At 39.4% G+C, this 17329-nt stretch overlaps 1 protein-coding gene across 2 annotated transcripts; it reads right to left on the bottom strand.

Moving 5' to 3' along the window:
* Positions 1–10156: 10156 nt before the first annotated feature.
* Positions 10157–17151, bottom strand: MAD2L1BP (MAD2L1 binding protein). Of its 2 annotated transcripts, none has more exons than XM_023502992.2 (3): positions 16728–17151; positions 14514–14791; positions 10157–12209 (listed from the first exon to the last, which is right to left on the bottom strand). In XM_023502992.2, exons 1-3 carry the CDS (start codon positions 16846–16848, stop codon positions 11709–11711), a joined length of 900 nt encoding a protein of 299 aa, XP_023358760.1. In that variant the 5' UTR covers positions 16849–17151; the 3' UTR covers positions 10157–11708. The 2 variants fall into 2 exon arrangements, with proteins under 2 accessions (XP_023358760.1, XP_003769130.2); XM_003769082.4 differs by having other exon boundaries at positions 16755–17147.
* Positions 17152–17329: the final 178 nt, after the last annotated feature.

Below are 17329 nucleotides of genomic sequence, written 5' to 3' on the forward strand. Positions count from 1 at the left end.
GGAAGGCTATCCCATATATATTTTGACTTGACATAATATTCAAAAGTGAAAAGGAATGCCTCTGAAGGCTGTGAGTCTCCCCTTTTAGCCCAGACAACCATGTCTTGATTGCTTTTCCATGACTTGGACAAAAAATGCCATTTCCTCCTCACAAAGAGGTGACAGATGGACCCAGGGTGCAGATTGAGACATAATTTTTTTGGCCATGTCCAATGAAAGATTTTATTTTATTTGACTATGCACATTTGTTATAGGAATTGTATTTTCCTTTTTTCTTTTCAATGGCAGGTGAAGGAGAGAGATGGTAAGGAAAAAAGGTGTTTTTATTCACTGAAGAAAAAATTTAAATCTAGAAATAAATAAAACCAACAATTTGGACAAATGACTTCTCAGATCCATTCCACTTTCTAGACAAGCAAGGAAGGACAAATAACTGTCAAAAGAACTGGGCAGGGTTCCATTGGCATTCTAGGAGAATCTTAGGCCATAACGTTCCCTATATTATCAATCATCATTTTTTTCTTTTTAATAGTTTAAAAATTTTTCCCCAAATACATGCAAAGATAGTTTTCAATATTCACCTTTGCAAAACTTGTAGTCTAAATTTTTCTCTCTCTCCTCTCCCCCTCAAGACAGTAAGCAATCTGATATAGGTTAAATATGTGCGAGTCTTCTAAACTTATTTCCATATTCATGATGCTGCACATTCATAAAAATTAGATTAAAAGGAAAAACAAAGCAAGAACAAAAGATGGAAATACTGTGCTTTGATCCATACATTCAATTTCCATAGTTCTTTCTCTGGATTTGGATGGCACTTTCTATCACAAGTCTATTGGAATTGCCTTGAATCATCTAATTGTTGGAAAAGAGTCAAATCCATCATAGTTGGATCATCATCACATAATTTCTTGCTATTGGGTACAATGTTCTTTTGGTTCTGCTGGTTTCCTTGCTTCATTTAGCATCAATTGATGTAAGTCTTTCCAGGCTTTTCTGAAATCAACCTGTTCATCATTTCTTATAGAACAATAACATTCTATTACATTCATATACCATAACTTATTCAATTATTTTCCAACTGATGTGTATCTACTCAGTTTCTAGTTCATTGCCACTACAAAAAGGGTTACTACAAACATTTGTGCACATGGGTCCTTTTTCCTTTTATGATCTCATTGGGATACAGATCCAGTAGAGGCACTGCTGGATCAAAGGGTATGAACAGTTTGATAGACTTTTGGACATAGTTCCAAATTGCTCTCCAGAATGGCTGGATGTAGTCACAATTCCATCAACAATGTATCGGTGCCCAGTTTTCCCACATCCCCTCCAACATTCGTCATTATCTTTTCCTGTCACCTTAGCCAATCTAAGAGGTATGAAGTAATACCTCAGAATTGTTTTAATTTGCATTTCTCTGACCAATAGTGTCAATCATTTTAAAAGGGATTTTTGATCCTAGTTTCTTCTGAGGAAAAGGTTTATGAAATTGTTGTGATCCACGTCCTCTTTGCCAAGCCAAACAGAGCCAAGTAATGGCATATCTTTGACAAACATCTTGCATCTTCTATACCAATATATTTTAAACTCCAGTTGTCTGTTCTATTATAAGAAAAACCCTTTTATTCTAGCTCTATATACTTTAGGACAGGAAATACAGCCTCAATTAATAAAGGCACATTCTCTAAAAGATAACTGAAAATGTGGATGCACTGTTAGGATTCTTACAAGGTGCTAAGTAAATGGAATTGAGGAGACTGGTTAAATCTAGTTTAGCATTGATTTAATCCTACAACAAATAATGGTTTCCTAGTGATATAATGATGTATACTCAGTGTACAGCATATAAGCAAGAAGCTCTCAGGGCCAGACACTAGAAGGTCTTAGAGGAGGAGACAGATTCATTCCATCTTCCACCTTTGTGCTGGTTGGAGACTGAAGCAGAAACCTTTGGAGTCTGGGAGATTCAGAAGCCAGAGCTCAAATTCTCAAGAACCAAGACTACAGAAGGCCTCTAAGAAAGCTAACTAGGCCCCAGGAAAAGAGACAAGACTTTAAAGGATACAACAATAAAGGATTTGGACTTTAACTCCTGGCTGCATTTGGGGTGATTATACTGAACTGAAACGAAGGCTACCTCCAGAAGCCCCCCAAGAAACCTGCTCCCAGAGAACATTAAATTTTAGAGAAGAAAATTACAATGCACAGGATACCATTTCTGACCAAAAAGCATGAGGGAAAAAAATCCATATCTTTCTTTAAAAAAATAAGAAGCTTTTTATTTTCAAAACATATGCATAGTTTTCAACATTCTCCCTTACAAAATCTTGTGTTCCAAATTTTTTTTTCTTCCTTTCCTCCCACCCCCTAAAAATATAGGGACCTACTTGCCCTAGATGGTAAGTAATCCAATCATCTCTTTTAATATAAAGCATGAGGTTCCCTCTGGTAGGAGAGTAAGCCCTGCTCAATCATGAAAAAGTTACATTGCTGTGTTACTTAAAAAGGGTGGAAATCCAATGTGGATCAAGGTGCCCACTTCCTCATGGAAGAGAGAGACATGAGAGCACTGCTGACTAGGATTCAGTCAAGTTATGAGAGCTGCTGCCCTTCCCATTCTGGACAGTAGGTGGCGACAAGAAACCAATTACATCCTGTTGGCTTTGATTAAAAGACAAGTCAGAATGACCTCAAGACACTGAGTTTGAAAAGAAAATACTGAGATTTCTAAGGGCAATACTGCCCCCTGGGGTGGGGCGTCAGTGCCAAAGTCATATATCTCTAAGCATCCCCCCCCCTTCATGAACGGGGCTTACCCAAACCAGACAAAGGCCTCTACAGCACATTTCACTCCAGGGAGCTAATCCCACAGTGCAAAGAACCTCACACTCAGATCTCCATCCAAACCTCTCTCCTGTTTGTTCTTTTCTTTCTCATTAGTTTACAATAGACTGCATTAATAGTCCTCTCACAACTGCTTACAAGACCTGCCAGGGTATATATGTGAGTTCAAAAGGAACATGCTCAGTCCTGGGGCTAATTAAATTCTCTCTTCTACCTGGGTCTTATTAACTGTCTCACACTCCATGTTTTGTGAAAGTCCTCTGGCATAGGGGAGTCTCTGATAGGAGGATGCAGGATTCCCTTACTGATCCTTGCTTTATACTACTGGGTTCTACTCCATTAGTGTAGATGCAGCTTTGTCAATAGGTTAAGTCTTTGTCCAGGTACCTAATTTATGACTAAGAAAAAGTCCATGGGCCAAACAGAAGTGTCCAGGAAAACAGGTCTGGTTCTGAGTGCCAAGAATAATATGTAAAACAATGGGAATCAGTTCAATGCAAAGCTTTATTACCAGGAATAGAGAAGGGGAAGAGGAGGGAAGAAAAGGAGACCCAACATATAACTAATAAGAGAGAATATAGAATAAGAGAGAATAAGGACGGTGCCTTTTGGGGGAGCAAAGAATCATAGGTCAATTCAACAGAAAGGGTCTAGCAAGAAGGGGTCCTCCTGCCAAAAGGAGAGAATATACTCCAAAGTATATTCTCCAAAATGCTCTTTGAAAGTAAGGTTTGTATATTATGATTTTGGAAAACCTCCCTTGGAGTATATCAAGGGTCACGGCAAACTATTATTTGGGGGGGTTACCCGGAATAACAAAACAAGCACATGGTAGACAAAATATCATTTGGAATATTTATCAAGGAGAAAAACAAGCTGGTAGTAGACAAAATAGTATTTGGGGAACAGAATTATAACAAGCCTCAAAAAATACTGCCAATATTTTTCCATGAGTAAATTCTTTAAGCTTATAGCCTTCCTTAAGGGGAAATTGTCATGGTGATTTCAAAACCACCAAGCCTAATCATATAGCACTCCATAGCAATACCTGAATTTGTCCTACCTACATCAGCTAGGTTATAGTAGTATATAGGCATATGTACTAATGTTTTGCCTATGATAAATATGACTCTTGCTTAGCTGGTCCAAGATTAAAGAATCTTGCCAAAGGCAAGAAAAGGCAATTTGAATCTGGAATTATGCCCAAAAAGTTATCAAACTGTGCATACCCTTTGATCCATCAGTGTTACTACTGGGTTTATACCCCAAAGAGATACTAAAGAAGGGAAAGGGCCCTATATGTGCCAAAATGTTTGTGGCAGACCTGTTTGTAGTGGCTAGAAACTGGAAAATGAATGGATGCCCATCAATTGGAGAATGGTTGGGTAAATTATGGTATATGAATGTTATGGAATATTATTGTTCTGTAAGAAATGCCCCGTAGGATGAATACAGAGAGGATTGGCGAGACTTACATGAACTGATGCTGAGTGAAATGAGCAGAACCAGGAGATCATTATATACTTCAACAACGATACTGTATGAGGATGTATCCTGAAGGAAGTGGATTTCTTTGACAAAGAGACCTAACTCAGTTCCAATTGATCAATGATGGACAGATGCAGCTATACCCAAAGAAAGAACACTGGGAAATGAATGTAAACTGCTTGCATTTTTGTTTTTCTTCCTGGGTTATTTTTACCTTCTGAATTCAATTCTCCCTGTGCAACAAGAGAACTGTTTGGTTCTGCACACATATATTGTATCTAGGATGTACTGCGACCTATTTAACATATATAGGACTGCTTGCCATCTAGGGAAGGGGACAGAGGGAGGGAGGGGAAAAATTGGAACAGAAGTGAGTGCAAGGGATAATGTTGTTAAAAATTACCCTGGCATGGGTTCTGTCAATAAAAAGTTATTATAATAAAATAAATAAATAAAAAGAAAAAAAGAAAAGAAAAGGCAAGTTGGTATATTGGGCAGGTAAGTTAGGTGGGAGACCCGATTCTAGTTCCTGCTCTACTAATAACCAGCTCAGAGATCTCAAACCAGTATAGCTGTCAAGACAGACTGATTGACTCTCATCCCTACCTCCTCCTTCCTCTCCACTTCCTGGTCTCTCCCTCTCCATTGTCATCCTTCAACTTGGCTCCTATTTGGGAGGAAAATAGAGTGGTATAATAAAATGAGTACTAGAGTGAGTCAACAGACTGGAATTTAAGTCCCAGATCTGCCACTAAGATCTGTTTCCTCATTTATAAAACAAACAAATGACCTATTTTATTTTCTAAGATCCCTCCAAGTTCTAAATCTGTGCTGTAGCAGTTGAGCTGATTTTCCTAACCTTGAGAATGAATTTCACCAGGAGCCCTCCCAACTCTACAGAAACTAAAAGTAGCTTCTCTAGCCATGGCCCCTCCCCCCCAAAATTAAGGGAGCTATGGCACTAGATAAAATCTAATTCATCTTCCTATTCCAGAATAGATTCTAATACTGAGACAATTCAATAAGCATTTATATTAAGCACATAATGTGTGTGCATAGTTCTGTTATGGAGTTGGGGTTTGGGTAGGAGGCAATATTGAAAATGAAAGAAGTCACAGGAATCACAGAATTTTAAGAGTTGGAAGAGACTTTGGAGGCAAATCCTACCATAATACAAAAAGTGCTCAGTCTGCCTCTGTTGAAACATCTATAAGGAGGAATCCACTACTTTCTGAGACCAATCGTTTTCAAGATTGGATACTTATAATTTTAAAAACAGGCTGATTGCGTCACAGAAAATAGCCCAACAGATAGCACCAACAAACAGCAGGGTCAGATGCAAGGAAAAGTTCCCACTAGGGCAGCTATAAGAGCATTAATTGTTCCAATTTTATAACATTTCTTTTGAATATCCCCTCTCTGAGTAACAGAGTGTAACTTTTGGAGAGTGTACCTCTTTGTACATAGGGGTACTTTCCTTATTTATCTTGTCAAGCTGTTTAATTGTCCTTTGTTTTGAACTATGTCCTCATGCTGGTCTGTTAAAAGAGAAATATTAGTTGGGGTCTGTGAATTGTCCTTCTGACTATATAGTAACCAAAGCATATTTTGTACAGGGACTTATTTTTAGGATACTAACATGTGAGCAGGGCCCAAGCCACTTAAGAACTTTGGAAACTTTATTTTAGTAAGAACTTTGCAAATCTCAAAGCACTGTATATGTTGGTTATTAAATTATTAATATACCACCACCTGAATTAATTATATGATAGGCTGAATTTCTCGATGCTAATTAAATATACAACTTTAAAATGTCAAGTCTTTATGTTTAAAAATACTCCCAGGGGCGTGCATTAAGTAAAAACAGCTCTTATCTGGACTATGGCCAACCAATTATTAGTCAAAGAATCATACCCAAGTAACCAGTCAGTCCTTGTGACTCACTGTAGATGACAAAAGAAAAAATTAAAACATTTAAGCCTAATTAAAATGATCATTTGTGCCCTGCAAGACCCTATCTTAAAATGTGTCCAGAATGAGTTTGAGGGTAGGAATTGTATATTAATATCATTAATAGCAGCTTACAGTTATAGTGATTTTAAAGTGCACTGAGGTGTGGCACAGGGCAATGAAAGAAAACCAAAATTTATCCTTTTAAAAGAACTGCTGTTCTCTTCACTGGGGTGAATACAAACATATTTCAATGAAGCTATCTTCTGGCTCAAAGTATCTCTTTTGGAATTTCCATCCATTCTGCATATGTATAACCTTTTGAATCTCCTAATTGGTAGCAAGCCTTCTTTCTTCAAAGATTGGTTCAATTTTTAGAAAGAGCCAAAAATCAAGCAGAGAAAACTTAGGTAAATTAATGAGGAAACTTAATGAAGATGTAATGAAGAACTTAAAGTTCTACTGGAGAATCCTACAGGTAAACAGATAAGAACATACAAAACAATTTGAGAAGGGAGAGAACAGTAACTGGGGAAGATTAGGAGAGACTTTCGACTGGGGATGAAATAGAACAAAGCAATGGAAGTTAAGTATCCTAAAAGGTATGTGTGAAGGAGTGCATTTCAGGTATGGATAGGTTGTGCAAAAGAAAGGAGATGGCGTTCTGAGCTGGGGAATAAATAGCAGGTAGGTCAGTTTAGCTGTTATTTTAAGTGGATAATGGAGAATAATGGAGGGTAATGGCTACTAAGCTCATTACTGGCTGAAGCCAGATTGAAGGACTCTCAATGCAAAGCAGACTAGTTTGTTATTTAGTAGTAGAGGTAATAAAAGCCATTAAAGATTCCTGAGCAGGCAAATGACATGGTCAGACTTGTGCTTTAAGGTGATAGTAGAAATGATATGGAGGATGGATTGGAGAATGGGCAGATGAATTAGACAACCATTGAAATCATCCCAAACTGGAACTAATGTGGTATCCCTGTGGATTTTGAAGAGGTGTTACAGAAGTATAATTAAAGGGCTTGAGGGAGTAAGGTGTGAAGATTTCAAAATTAAAACTTTTGAGATGGCAAATCAAAATGATTGAAAGGATGGTAGTGCCTTCAGTAAAAATACATAGCTACAAATCAGAATTTCCTTATATGTGGAACTTCTGTTGCTGTTCTATCATTTCAGTTTTGTCCAACTATTCATTTTTAAAAATTTTTTTAAATTTAAAAAATTTTAATAGCCTTTTGTTTACAAGTTATGTGATTGGGTAACTTTACAGCATTGACAATTGCCAAACCTCTTGTTCCAGTTTTTCCTCTCCCTCCCCCCACCCTTGTCCAAGTATTCACGACCCCATTTGGGGTTTTCTTGACAAAGATACTGGAGTGGTTTGCCATTTCCTTTTCCAGTTCGTTTTGCAGATAAGGAAATTGAGGGCAAGCTGGGTTAGGTAACTTGGCCAGAGTCACACAGTTTTAAGTGTTTAAGGCTGGATTTGAACTCAGGAAAATGTGTCTTTCTGACTCCAGGTCTGGCATTTTACTGTGCCTGTAAATCCGGAACTACAATTTATAAATTTAATGGCAATAGTATATATAGTCTTGTAGTAGTTATAAGGTCACAACTACACTGTTGACACACCCAATTTTCAAAACAATAGGTAATAATGATGATAATGATTGTGTGCCAGGCATTGTGCTAAGCACTTCACAAATATGATTTCATTTGTTCAGTAAAAATATATATTAGACTGTAAATTCCTTGAGGGCAGGAGATATATTACTTTTCAGTTTTGTATCTTCCATAGCAACCAGCACAGTGCCTTTCACATAGTAAGGTGCTTAACAAATATTTGCTGAATTGGATATTAACTGAAGGACAGATTCTCTTCTCATCACCTTACCAGAAAAGAGAAGGGAGAGTAGTCACAGAATCACACAGTGTATCAGAAGTGGAAAGAATGGCAAGTATTATCTAAATGATTCTCAGATTTTTGATCTTGGTATCTCTTTGCATTCTTAAAACTTACTGAGAAGCACCCTGCCCCCAAGAGTGTCTATTTATATGTGTTCTATCTATGAATATTAGCCACGTTAGAAACACTTTAGTAGTATTATAAAAAAGGTTTTAACTTTGTAGAGCCTTGAAAGTAGTCTCAGGGACCACAGGTCCACACTTGGTGAATTACAAATCTAGTTCAATTCCCTCATTTTTCAACCAAAAAAAAAAAAAAAAAAAAAAGAGCTTAAGTGACTTGTCTAAGGTCACACAATTAGGAAAAGTGGCAGAACCAGGATTGAAAACCTAGGTCTTTTGACTTTAACTCTTTTGATTATACAGAATATCCTAGAGAATAGAAAACAATAAGAGTCAGAAATTTAGGGAAGGTCAAGCTAGGAGAAAAAAAATAGAGAGGCAACTACAGATCTGAATGGATCAAGGAAGCCATGTCAGAAACTTTCCCACCACCTGACCCCTCAAAAACCTTCCCCCACCTGACTCTTTTGAACTGTCAAAGGATCACAACAAACGTCAGCTTATCTTCTACCTTTGAAAACAGACTGGGAGCACTAGGGGAAAGAATCCCAGAATGTTAGGGATGGAAGGAACTATGGAGACTTTCGGGTATACCCTTTCATTTTATATATGGGAAATGATGCCAGAAAGATTAAGAATGTGGCTTACAAAGTCCCACAGCTAGTCAGAAGTTTATCTTGAATTGCCACCCTGTGAGAACAGAGAAATCCAATCACACATCAATCAACATTTTGTTTTTTTTTTTTAACCAGCTCTTTGATTTCATCAGTGTTGGGAGTTCCCATTGAGGAACATTCTCTTCCAACAGTGATTGGCACCCTTTTTGCAACTGACAATTACAGAGTTGCCTAGGGGCGCTAAGGGGATTATAGGCAGTGTATGTCAGCAGAATTCTTTCTTTGGGAGGGAGACAACTCACCACATTTGCTTTCCCTATCTATTTGCATGAGCTTCCAAAAATGAGATAAGTAGTAAGAAGTAAAAACTAAATATATCACTTTTCTTCTTCAGCATATTTATGTGAATTAAGTGCCCAGACTCTTCCTGACCCAATTTCTTAGGCTTGATCAGCTTCTACACAGAAGCCATCTTCAGAACCAGTATGAGATGTGGTTTCCCCAGAATTGGAAATTAAACAAACATTTCAAGAAAAAATGGCATTTGGAATTAAGACTAAAATGACTATATGGAAGAACCAAATATTCTTGACATATTAAAAAAAAAAATGATACTATATAACTAGGATAATAGGTTATAGCATAGGGTAGCTACTTAGGTGGTTAAGAAATAAGCTGGACCAGACAAGGCTGTCATCTGAGGCAAAGACTACAAAGTACAACTCTCCTGGGTTTGGAAATATACCGATCCTTTAGGTCCACCAGTGACTTTGACTCTTTACTCTAACCATATGACTTGACAGAGAAAAATAGAGTACTCTAAACTTTATGGCATAAAAAAGGGGGAATATTTTTTTTTAATTTTGAAAAGATCCCTTGTCATATTTATCTCTGTAAGTTGCACCATAGAGTGCTGCCTAATTCTTGGTCTCCTTTCTAATCAAGAAACTAATCACAGCACAGAGGTAAGTTTCCTGATCACTCTAACCTTTGAATCCAATGATAACTTGCTGCAATTCTATCTGAAAGTGAATAGTATTAAGGGAAAAGGGAGAAGCACTAGGTAGCATCTTCAGGGAACAAAAAGGTCACTCAGATTTACTTCTGCTAAACTAATAGTGATACTAATGTTTGATATACTTCTTCAGGGTGAAGAATCCCTCATTTAATTGATGTGAGAATTCTTTCTCGACAGCACATGCCACAAACACACTACAACCTGATAGTCTTCAAGATTCACCATGTTTATTTTTTTTTTTAAATTGATTGCCATGCACTCAAACTGGAGATGGGCTTTTGCCAGATATGTTGATCTTGAGTGACTCCTACATGGTCCGTAGTTGTACCCAAATACCTTTCAGTAGGATATGATCTGACAGAATTTATGTACTGACCATAGCCTTTAAGAACCAAGGGTCACAGATCTAGAACGAAAAAAGAACCTCAAAAAGCATCTAGCATTTTTGTGTCATAAGACCCGCTTTGTCAATCTGGTGAAACTCAGGTATACTATACCTGAAATGATGCTTTTAAATACATAATATAAAATACAGAGGACCACAAAAGAAATGTTACATTAATAGTTATCCAATTTTTTTTAAACATTTAAGAGACTCTAGGATAAGAACACCTAATTTAGTCCAATCTCATTTTTTTCAGACGAGGAAACAGGCCTAGGGAGATGAAATGACTTGTTTAAAATCATACAGGCAATTAGCATTAGAAGTGGAATTTGAACCCAGAGTCTCTGATCAACTCAACTTTTTCCTACTGTATCCAGTCATCATCTTGTATGAGAAGACTTTAAGGGAGGTGATAATATTATAATGACAATAGCAACCTTACAACTCTATTTGAGGTTCAGTAAACACATTCCCCACAATTACAAGCATTATTCTTGTTTTAGATGGTAAAACTAGACATGAAATAACTAGATTGGGATCCCAAAAACTAATAGTAGTGGAGCTAGGAGAAGAATCCAGGGCTTCTTGATTCCAAGAGCAAGGCTCATTCCACTAGCTGATGCTGCCACCTCTTCTCTCTGGCTTGGCCAATAACTTTCCATAAAAAGAAATCACTTCTTTGTACTTATCTCCCTATTTAAGTCAAGGTATGAAATCCAAAGCTCAAGAATCCTAAAATCTGGAGTCTATTCTTCATACTGGGTAGAGAGAAGGATTCTGGCCTTCCTCAAATCTATGTTTATTAACTGAACTTAGTGCCCAATTATACTGATACCCTCTGAATTTGGTACTGCTTGCAGAATCCCAGTATTTGTCTCAACCTGGCAGTTGACATGAGTGGCCTAGGAACCCCTGGGGCAGAGAAGGTAAAAGAAGAAAACAAGACACTAAGGTCTCAAACCTGGAAAGTCCCTTTAAGTCGATGGATATCCAGGAGAATTTAATATGAATACATTCATTTTTATATACAAGCTTGCTCAGTCACACCAACATTATTTCACTGGAAGGCAAGCATATAGCTCAGGCCCATCCCCAGCTGAGCAAGGTTAAGAGGAATCTCTCCAAAAGCTATCACAAGCCCCTCTAAATCCTTCCCAGCCCTAATATAGACTGAATGACCCATCACCCCACAGGAAAATCAGCCCTGGGATAAGCAGGGAGACTTGGCTGCTCAGTTATTACAATGTATCCCCACAATACAATCCTTAGAAGCTCAGTTGGAAGAACAGTTCAGCTGTCAAGCAAGCAAGTTACTTGGCCCACAGTGAAACAGATGAACCAGCTGTGCTGCTCACAAGAGCACAAAACCTTTTCATTCACGAAAGCCTTTGAGTGTCACTGGTGCCTGGAACCAGATATAATCATCCCAGGTAGAGTCTGGGATGGGAGGACCCCCACAAGACAAGGTCACAGTCAACTTGTGGCCCCGTTTCGGAACCTGATAATTGAGTTTGGGGCGGAACCAGTCCTCACCACACTCACGATGTCCCTGGGCCATGACAATGGTGCCCATGGCTGGAGCAGCCTTCAGTTCACTGAAGGCATCAGCCATGAAGAGAGCACGGAAGAGACGGCGTAGGCAAGCAGAAGTGCTGAGGCTTTGCCCCATCCTGCCCAGAGTTAGACGAGCCAGGTCCAGCTCATAAAATTCCTTCGGGCACAAAGCATTGCCCCCAAGAAGGATAAGCACCCGTGGTACCAGTGTCCTGGCAAAGAGGCTCTCAAGGTGGCTCAGGATGCCTTCCAGTTCTACCAAGGCCTGCTGGAATTTCTTGTAGCTTCTCTCAGCTTTCTTCTTCACTATGTCCTCTGCCTGTGGGGTGGTCAAAGGCAGGGAATGAGCATTAATGACCCATGCTTGGCCTCTCCAATCTATCCCTTCTCCCTCCCACATCTTAATACCATTTATTCCCTTGGCTAGGTTACCCCGTTACTTAGGAATTATAAGATCATAAACTTAGGAGCTGGAAAAGACCTTCAAGTACTATCCAGTCCAAACCTTTTATTGTTCATTGAAATTAACTGAAGGCCAAAGTGGTGAAGTGAGTGGTGCAAGATTCCATAGCTAGTAAATAACAGAGCCAGGATTTGAACTCTTGTCTTCTTACTCTGAATCAAGCATTTTTTCCACTGCAACCTATTTTTCCTTGTTAAGGGACAATCAACATATCTCAAACCTCTCTGATTTGCAACATTATAAAGAAATTGTCCATTCATAAACAGCTCCTCGGTTGAATGGGCCAGAGAGCTCACCCAATTTCACCTTCATTCTCATCTCTATATGGTACTTTCACCAGTGCCCAAAAGTCCTACCAATTCCAACAACTGATACTCTAAATTCAGATTATCTCTGCTGTCTTTCTTTAATTGTGGGGGCTTATTGTACAGCACATGGCTGTAGTAATTCCAATTCTGAGCATTTGCTAAGGCAGTGCCTAGCACTGACACACCAAAACTTTGCCCATGAACAACCACAATTCAAAATATGCAAGGCACTATTTAAGATTATCATCAGAAAGCACAAAACATCTCATAACATGTGGTGACTCTGTCAGGAAGAGAAGACAGAGGGGGCTACTTTCTAAACAAGGACTTTATATAAGAGAAGATAATGTGAGGCAGAGAGATCAAGTCACAAGTCACTGGAATCAATCATCACTCTTCCAGTGCGCTTTCTACATCTCTATGCCTCTACTTTTAGTTAGTTTATAACTGACAAACTAGTTAAGTGAGGTTGATATGTATATATATCTCAGCTAAAGATACTTCTAGGTCTGCATTCCAAAAAAGATTAAAAATATTTTTAGCAATACTTTTCTGGAGGCAAAGAATTGGAAAAAGAAGAGATATCCATCAACTGGAAAGGCTGAGAAAATTGTGGTATGTGATTATGATGGAATACTATACTACTGCACTATAAAAAATGACGAGGATTCTCTCTGAAAAACCTGGACTGATACAAAGTGAAATAACAGCACTATCATATGATGATCAACTTTTAAGTAGCTATTTTCTCAGGAATACAGTGATCCAAGACAATTCTGAAGTAAGACTTATGAAGAAAAATGCCACTGATCCCCAGAGAAAGAACTGATGGTGTCTGAAGCATACTTTTTTTTTAAACTTGATTTTTCTCTAGGGTTTTTTTTGATTTTGCATTCCTACACATATATAACCTATGTCAAATTACTTTCTCAACGAGGAGAAGTGAGGACAGCAGAGAATTTGGAACTCAAAGTTTTAAAAACTTATGTTAAAAGTTGCTTTTACATGTAACTGGGGGGAAAATAAAATACTAAATTTAAAAAAATAAATAAAATGGAAGCATAGCACCCCCCATTAATAAAATCACAGCCCTATTTTAAAATTATTCTGCTTGGTATATTCTACTTTATGGGGCCCGTTATGAAAACTTTAGGAGATGTCTTTGCAAGCACTTCTCAACCTGTCAAGTGCCAAATATGTGTAATGGGACCTGTGATTAACTGAAATAGGTAACTCCCAATAAGGGGACTCCATTTCCAGTACCGATGGGCAGTACCTTTTCAGTATTTCAGAATTTTAGAGAATGGCCTAGACCACTAAGAAGTTATGGGACTTAGCTAAGGTCATATATGTCAGAGGCAGAAATTGAATCCAGATCTATTAGACTCCAAAGCCAGCTCTTCAGCCACTCCACCACACTTCTTCTCTACTTTGTATTTCCATAGCACTGTACAGTTTGAGAAGTGATGCTTCCACAGAATTTGGATTCAACATGAAATGATGGGCAACCTTGTCAGGAGCATTTTCAGTAGAGTCGTGGGATCAGAAATCTCTAAGGTGCTATGAATCAAAGAAATGGAGGCAACTAGTCTGAAAAAGGCAAAGGGCACCTGAATGGCCAGTTAAGTAGACTAACCCATTCCTAAGGGAATGGAACACAGACTTATGGTCATTTAGCCTCAGTTCAAAGGCTTTTAGTGAAGATGGACTGGATGTTTTTCCTATGCTAAGTCAACTATGGGAAGGACACGACTAATGCTGACACTGAAAGAGGAACTATTCAGGTTATTTAGCCCTTTTTCTGCCTAATTCCCTTCTTCCCAATTTACCCCAGAGCAAAGCCCAAACTCACCTGAGGAGAAGGCTTAGAGTAGAAGACAGTGAGCTGGTCATAGGGAAGTGGCAGCTGCTGCCTCTGGTACATGATGTGCTTTAGGAGCTCACAGGCAAATCTACAGCAACCTTCTGAGCTCACAGGTCCTGGAAACACCACAGGGACCATGGAGTCTCCAGGACAGAGATGCTCTGGGTTGCTGGAAGGGCCATGGGCTGAGGCAGATTCAAGTAGTTCTGTCTGGGAGGCACAAGATCCTTCTGAATCCTCTATCCTTTCCAACTCTGAAAGTTGGGCTAAATAATAGGATGCAAAAGAAAAAAGTCAAATTTAATAGTCATGTTTATTTTTGTTTTCACCAACTGAAATTTCCCTATACCTATCTCATGAATTGCCAAATTAATGGCTCAGGTCCTGTAGTGTAGAATCTATAGTCTAATCTACCAGTCCAAACCCTGACATATCCCCCACCCCCTGGATCTAGAAGGAAAGAATACAGCCTCTGATCTAACATCAGAATATGTAGGTAAAAGTGTAATGCTGGAGAAACTGAGGCAAGATAGAGATTAGAGAGTTTTAATATTTTATTTATAAGTGAGTTTAATTGACTGGACAGGACTCTTGTCTCAAAGTATCCAGTGGTGAATGTGAGAATCCCAAGTTTGTTTTTTTTTTAAATAGCACTCTAGTGAGAAGAAAAACAAAGGCAGGAAGAAAAGAGCGGGAAATCTCAGGACCATAAATCTGGTTCTAGCAGGATAGGGGGAAAACTATAAATTCTTACCAGGAAGCCAGAATCAGGACGTCTGAATAAACAGAAGTAAAGATTGTCAATTAGGTATCTGAGACAGTCTTATCTTTTAGATATGTTTAAAGAATGTTTAGAAGGGGTAGTGCAGTCCTAATGGGCAGGAAAAAAGGCAGGGGTTGTGTGTGGACTCAGAACAATGGAGATATAATTCAGAGAAACTAAGATAGAACAATTCAAGGAGAATGGCATAACAAAAGGCTCAAATAATACCATTTATCTTTATAAACTTTAAAACGTCATTTATTACAAATATACATATGTATATATACTTATACATTTATGCATTATCTATATACATACACCTACAGACACAAATGTACACACACACGTGTGTGTGTGTGTGTGTGTGTGTGTGTGTACAGAGGGCTAGGTGTCGCAGTGGACTTGCTGAGTCTGGAGTCAGGAAGCCTAAATCTGACCTCAGACACATTCTATGTGACCCTGGGCATTCTGTTTGCCTCAGTTTTCTAATCAGTAAAATGAGCTGAAGAAGGAATGGCAAACCACTCTACTATCTCTATCAAGAAAATTTCCCAAAATAGTTAAAAAGAGTCAAGTAGTAACGACTAAACTACTATATATATACACACACACACACATACTATGTATGTACATGTACAATATCCATGTACATATATGCATAGACATATACATTATATATGGTTATAGTATATATGTTCTTTCTATATACAATATGTATGCTTGTATAGTATATGTTATCTCTATATAGACTCATATACATTTATATATAGCTATTATTGTTAAGAAAACAGCGAAGGACGGGGAGTGGGGGGGAGAAGACCCATCTCCTAAGCTTAGCTACAAGACCAGCTAGGTGTCAATTAAGTTAATTAAAGTAGAATAGTGGTGACTGGAGAGAAAACAGAAACAAAAGCATCTGAGAGGCTAGAGGTTAAAACAGCGAAGGACGGGGAGGGGGGGGGGGGGGGGGGGGGGGGCGCTGCAGAAAGCTGGCTTTTGTCCCTGGCTTAGGGGCATTCAGGAGAAAGAGAAGTCAGACCCGAAGTCCAGGAGAAGCTAGGCTCCCAAAGGGTACGGCCTGGATTGCTTCTGTCTTTATATCCCTAGTTCTGACCTAGAACAGAGCTTGAACCAGAGGAGGGGCTTAGGAATTAGCTTCTCCTTGATTGATGGGAGAGGCGAGACGGACCTGAGAGGGTGGTCAAGTGCGTGACACAAAGAGGCAGCTCGTTAACTGCGCGAATGATGAAGGAGGACAGCAGGAGAGAGGATGGGAGGATGGGGGGGGGGGGGGAAGCTGGATACTAGACGGGAGAGACGCGGCGGGGGGAGGGGTGCGATTGGTCCCCTCCCGGAGAGGGGATTGATCTCAAAGACCCAAGAACGGCTTAGTGGGGCTGAGAAGGGACAAGCGGCAACAGCCTGGCCCACAGTCGCACCAAGGAGCCGTATATCCCACGCTTTACCATCGACCGCCGCCACTTCCGGCTTCGGCTCCGCCATCACAACCTCCTCCCTCCGCCGGCCAGTTTGAATGAATCCCTCCTCGCGGGGCATCATGGGAGGCTACTACTTCCGCTTCCGGCTCGGAAAGGAACGAAGAAAAGTGGCTGTTCTATATAGGTGGGGAACTCCTGGTGTAGCTCCGCCTTCTTCTCGTATTACGCTAATTACTTCCTAGACTAATGCGCGTCCCTGTGCTCTTTAGGGACACCCCACTTTCATGTTGCTCCCTCCTTGGGAAACCAGTCTTTGGCCTTTTGTTGTTGAAGTAGTTCCTCTCATAGTCTATTCTCCGAGCCCCTATTTGGGCTTTTCTTGGCAAAGATTCTAAAGTGATTTGCCATTTCCTTCTCCCGCTCATTGTACTCGTGAAAAAACGGAGACAAACAGGGTGAAATGGCTTGCCTATTTTCGCAGCTAGTGTCTGAGGCCACATTCGAACTCGCGAAGAATAATAGTGTTTCTGACTCCAGACCCAGTGCTCTTTCCACTGCTGCCGCAGACGTACCCTTCCCCTTTAGCTGGCCACCCTACCGCT

Source organism: Sarcophilus harrisii, chromosome 4, assembly GCF_902635505.1.
Source record: "Sarcophilus harrisii chromosome 4, mSarHar1.11, whole genome shotgun sequence".
In the NCBI taxonomy this organism is placed as follows: Eukaryota; Metazoa; Chordata; class Mammalia; order Dasyuromorphia; family Dasyuridae; genus Sarcophilus; species Sarcophilus harrisii.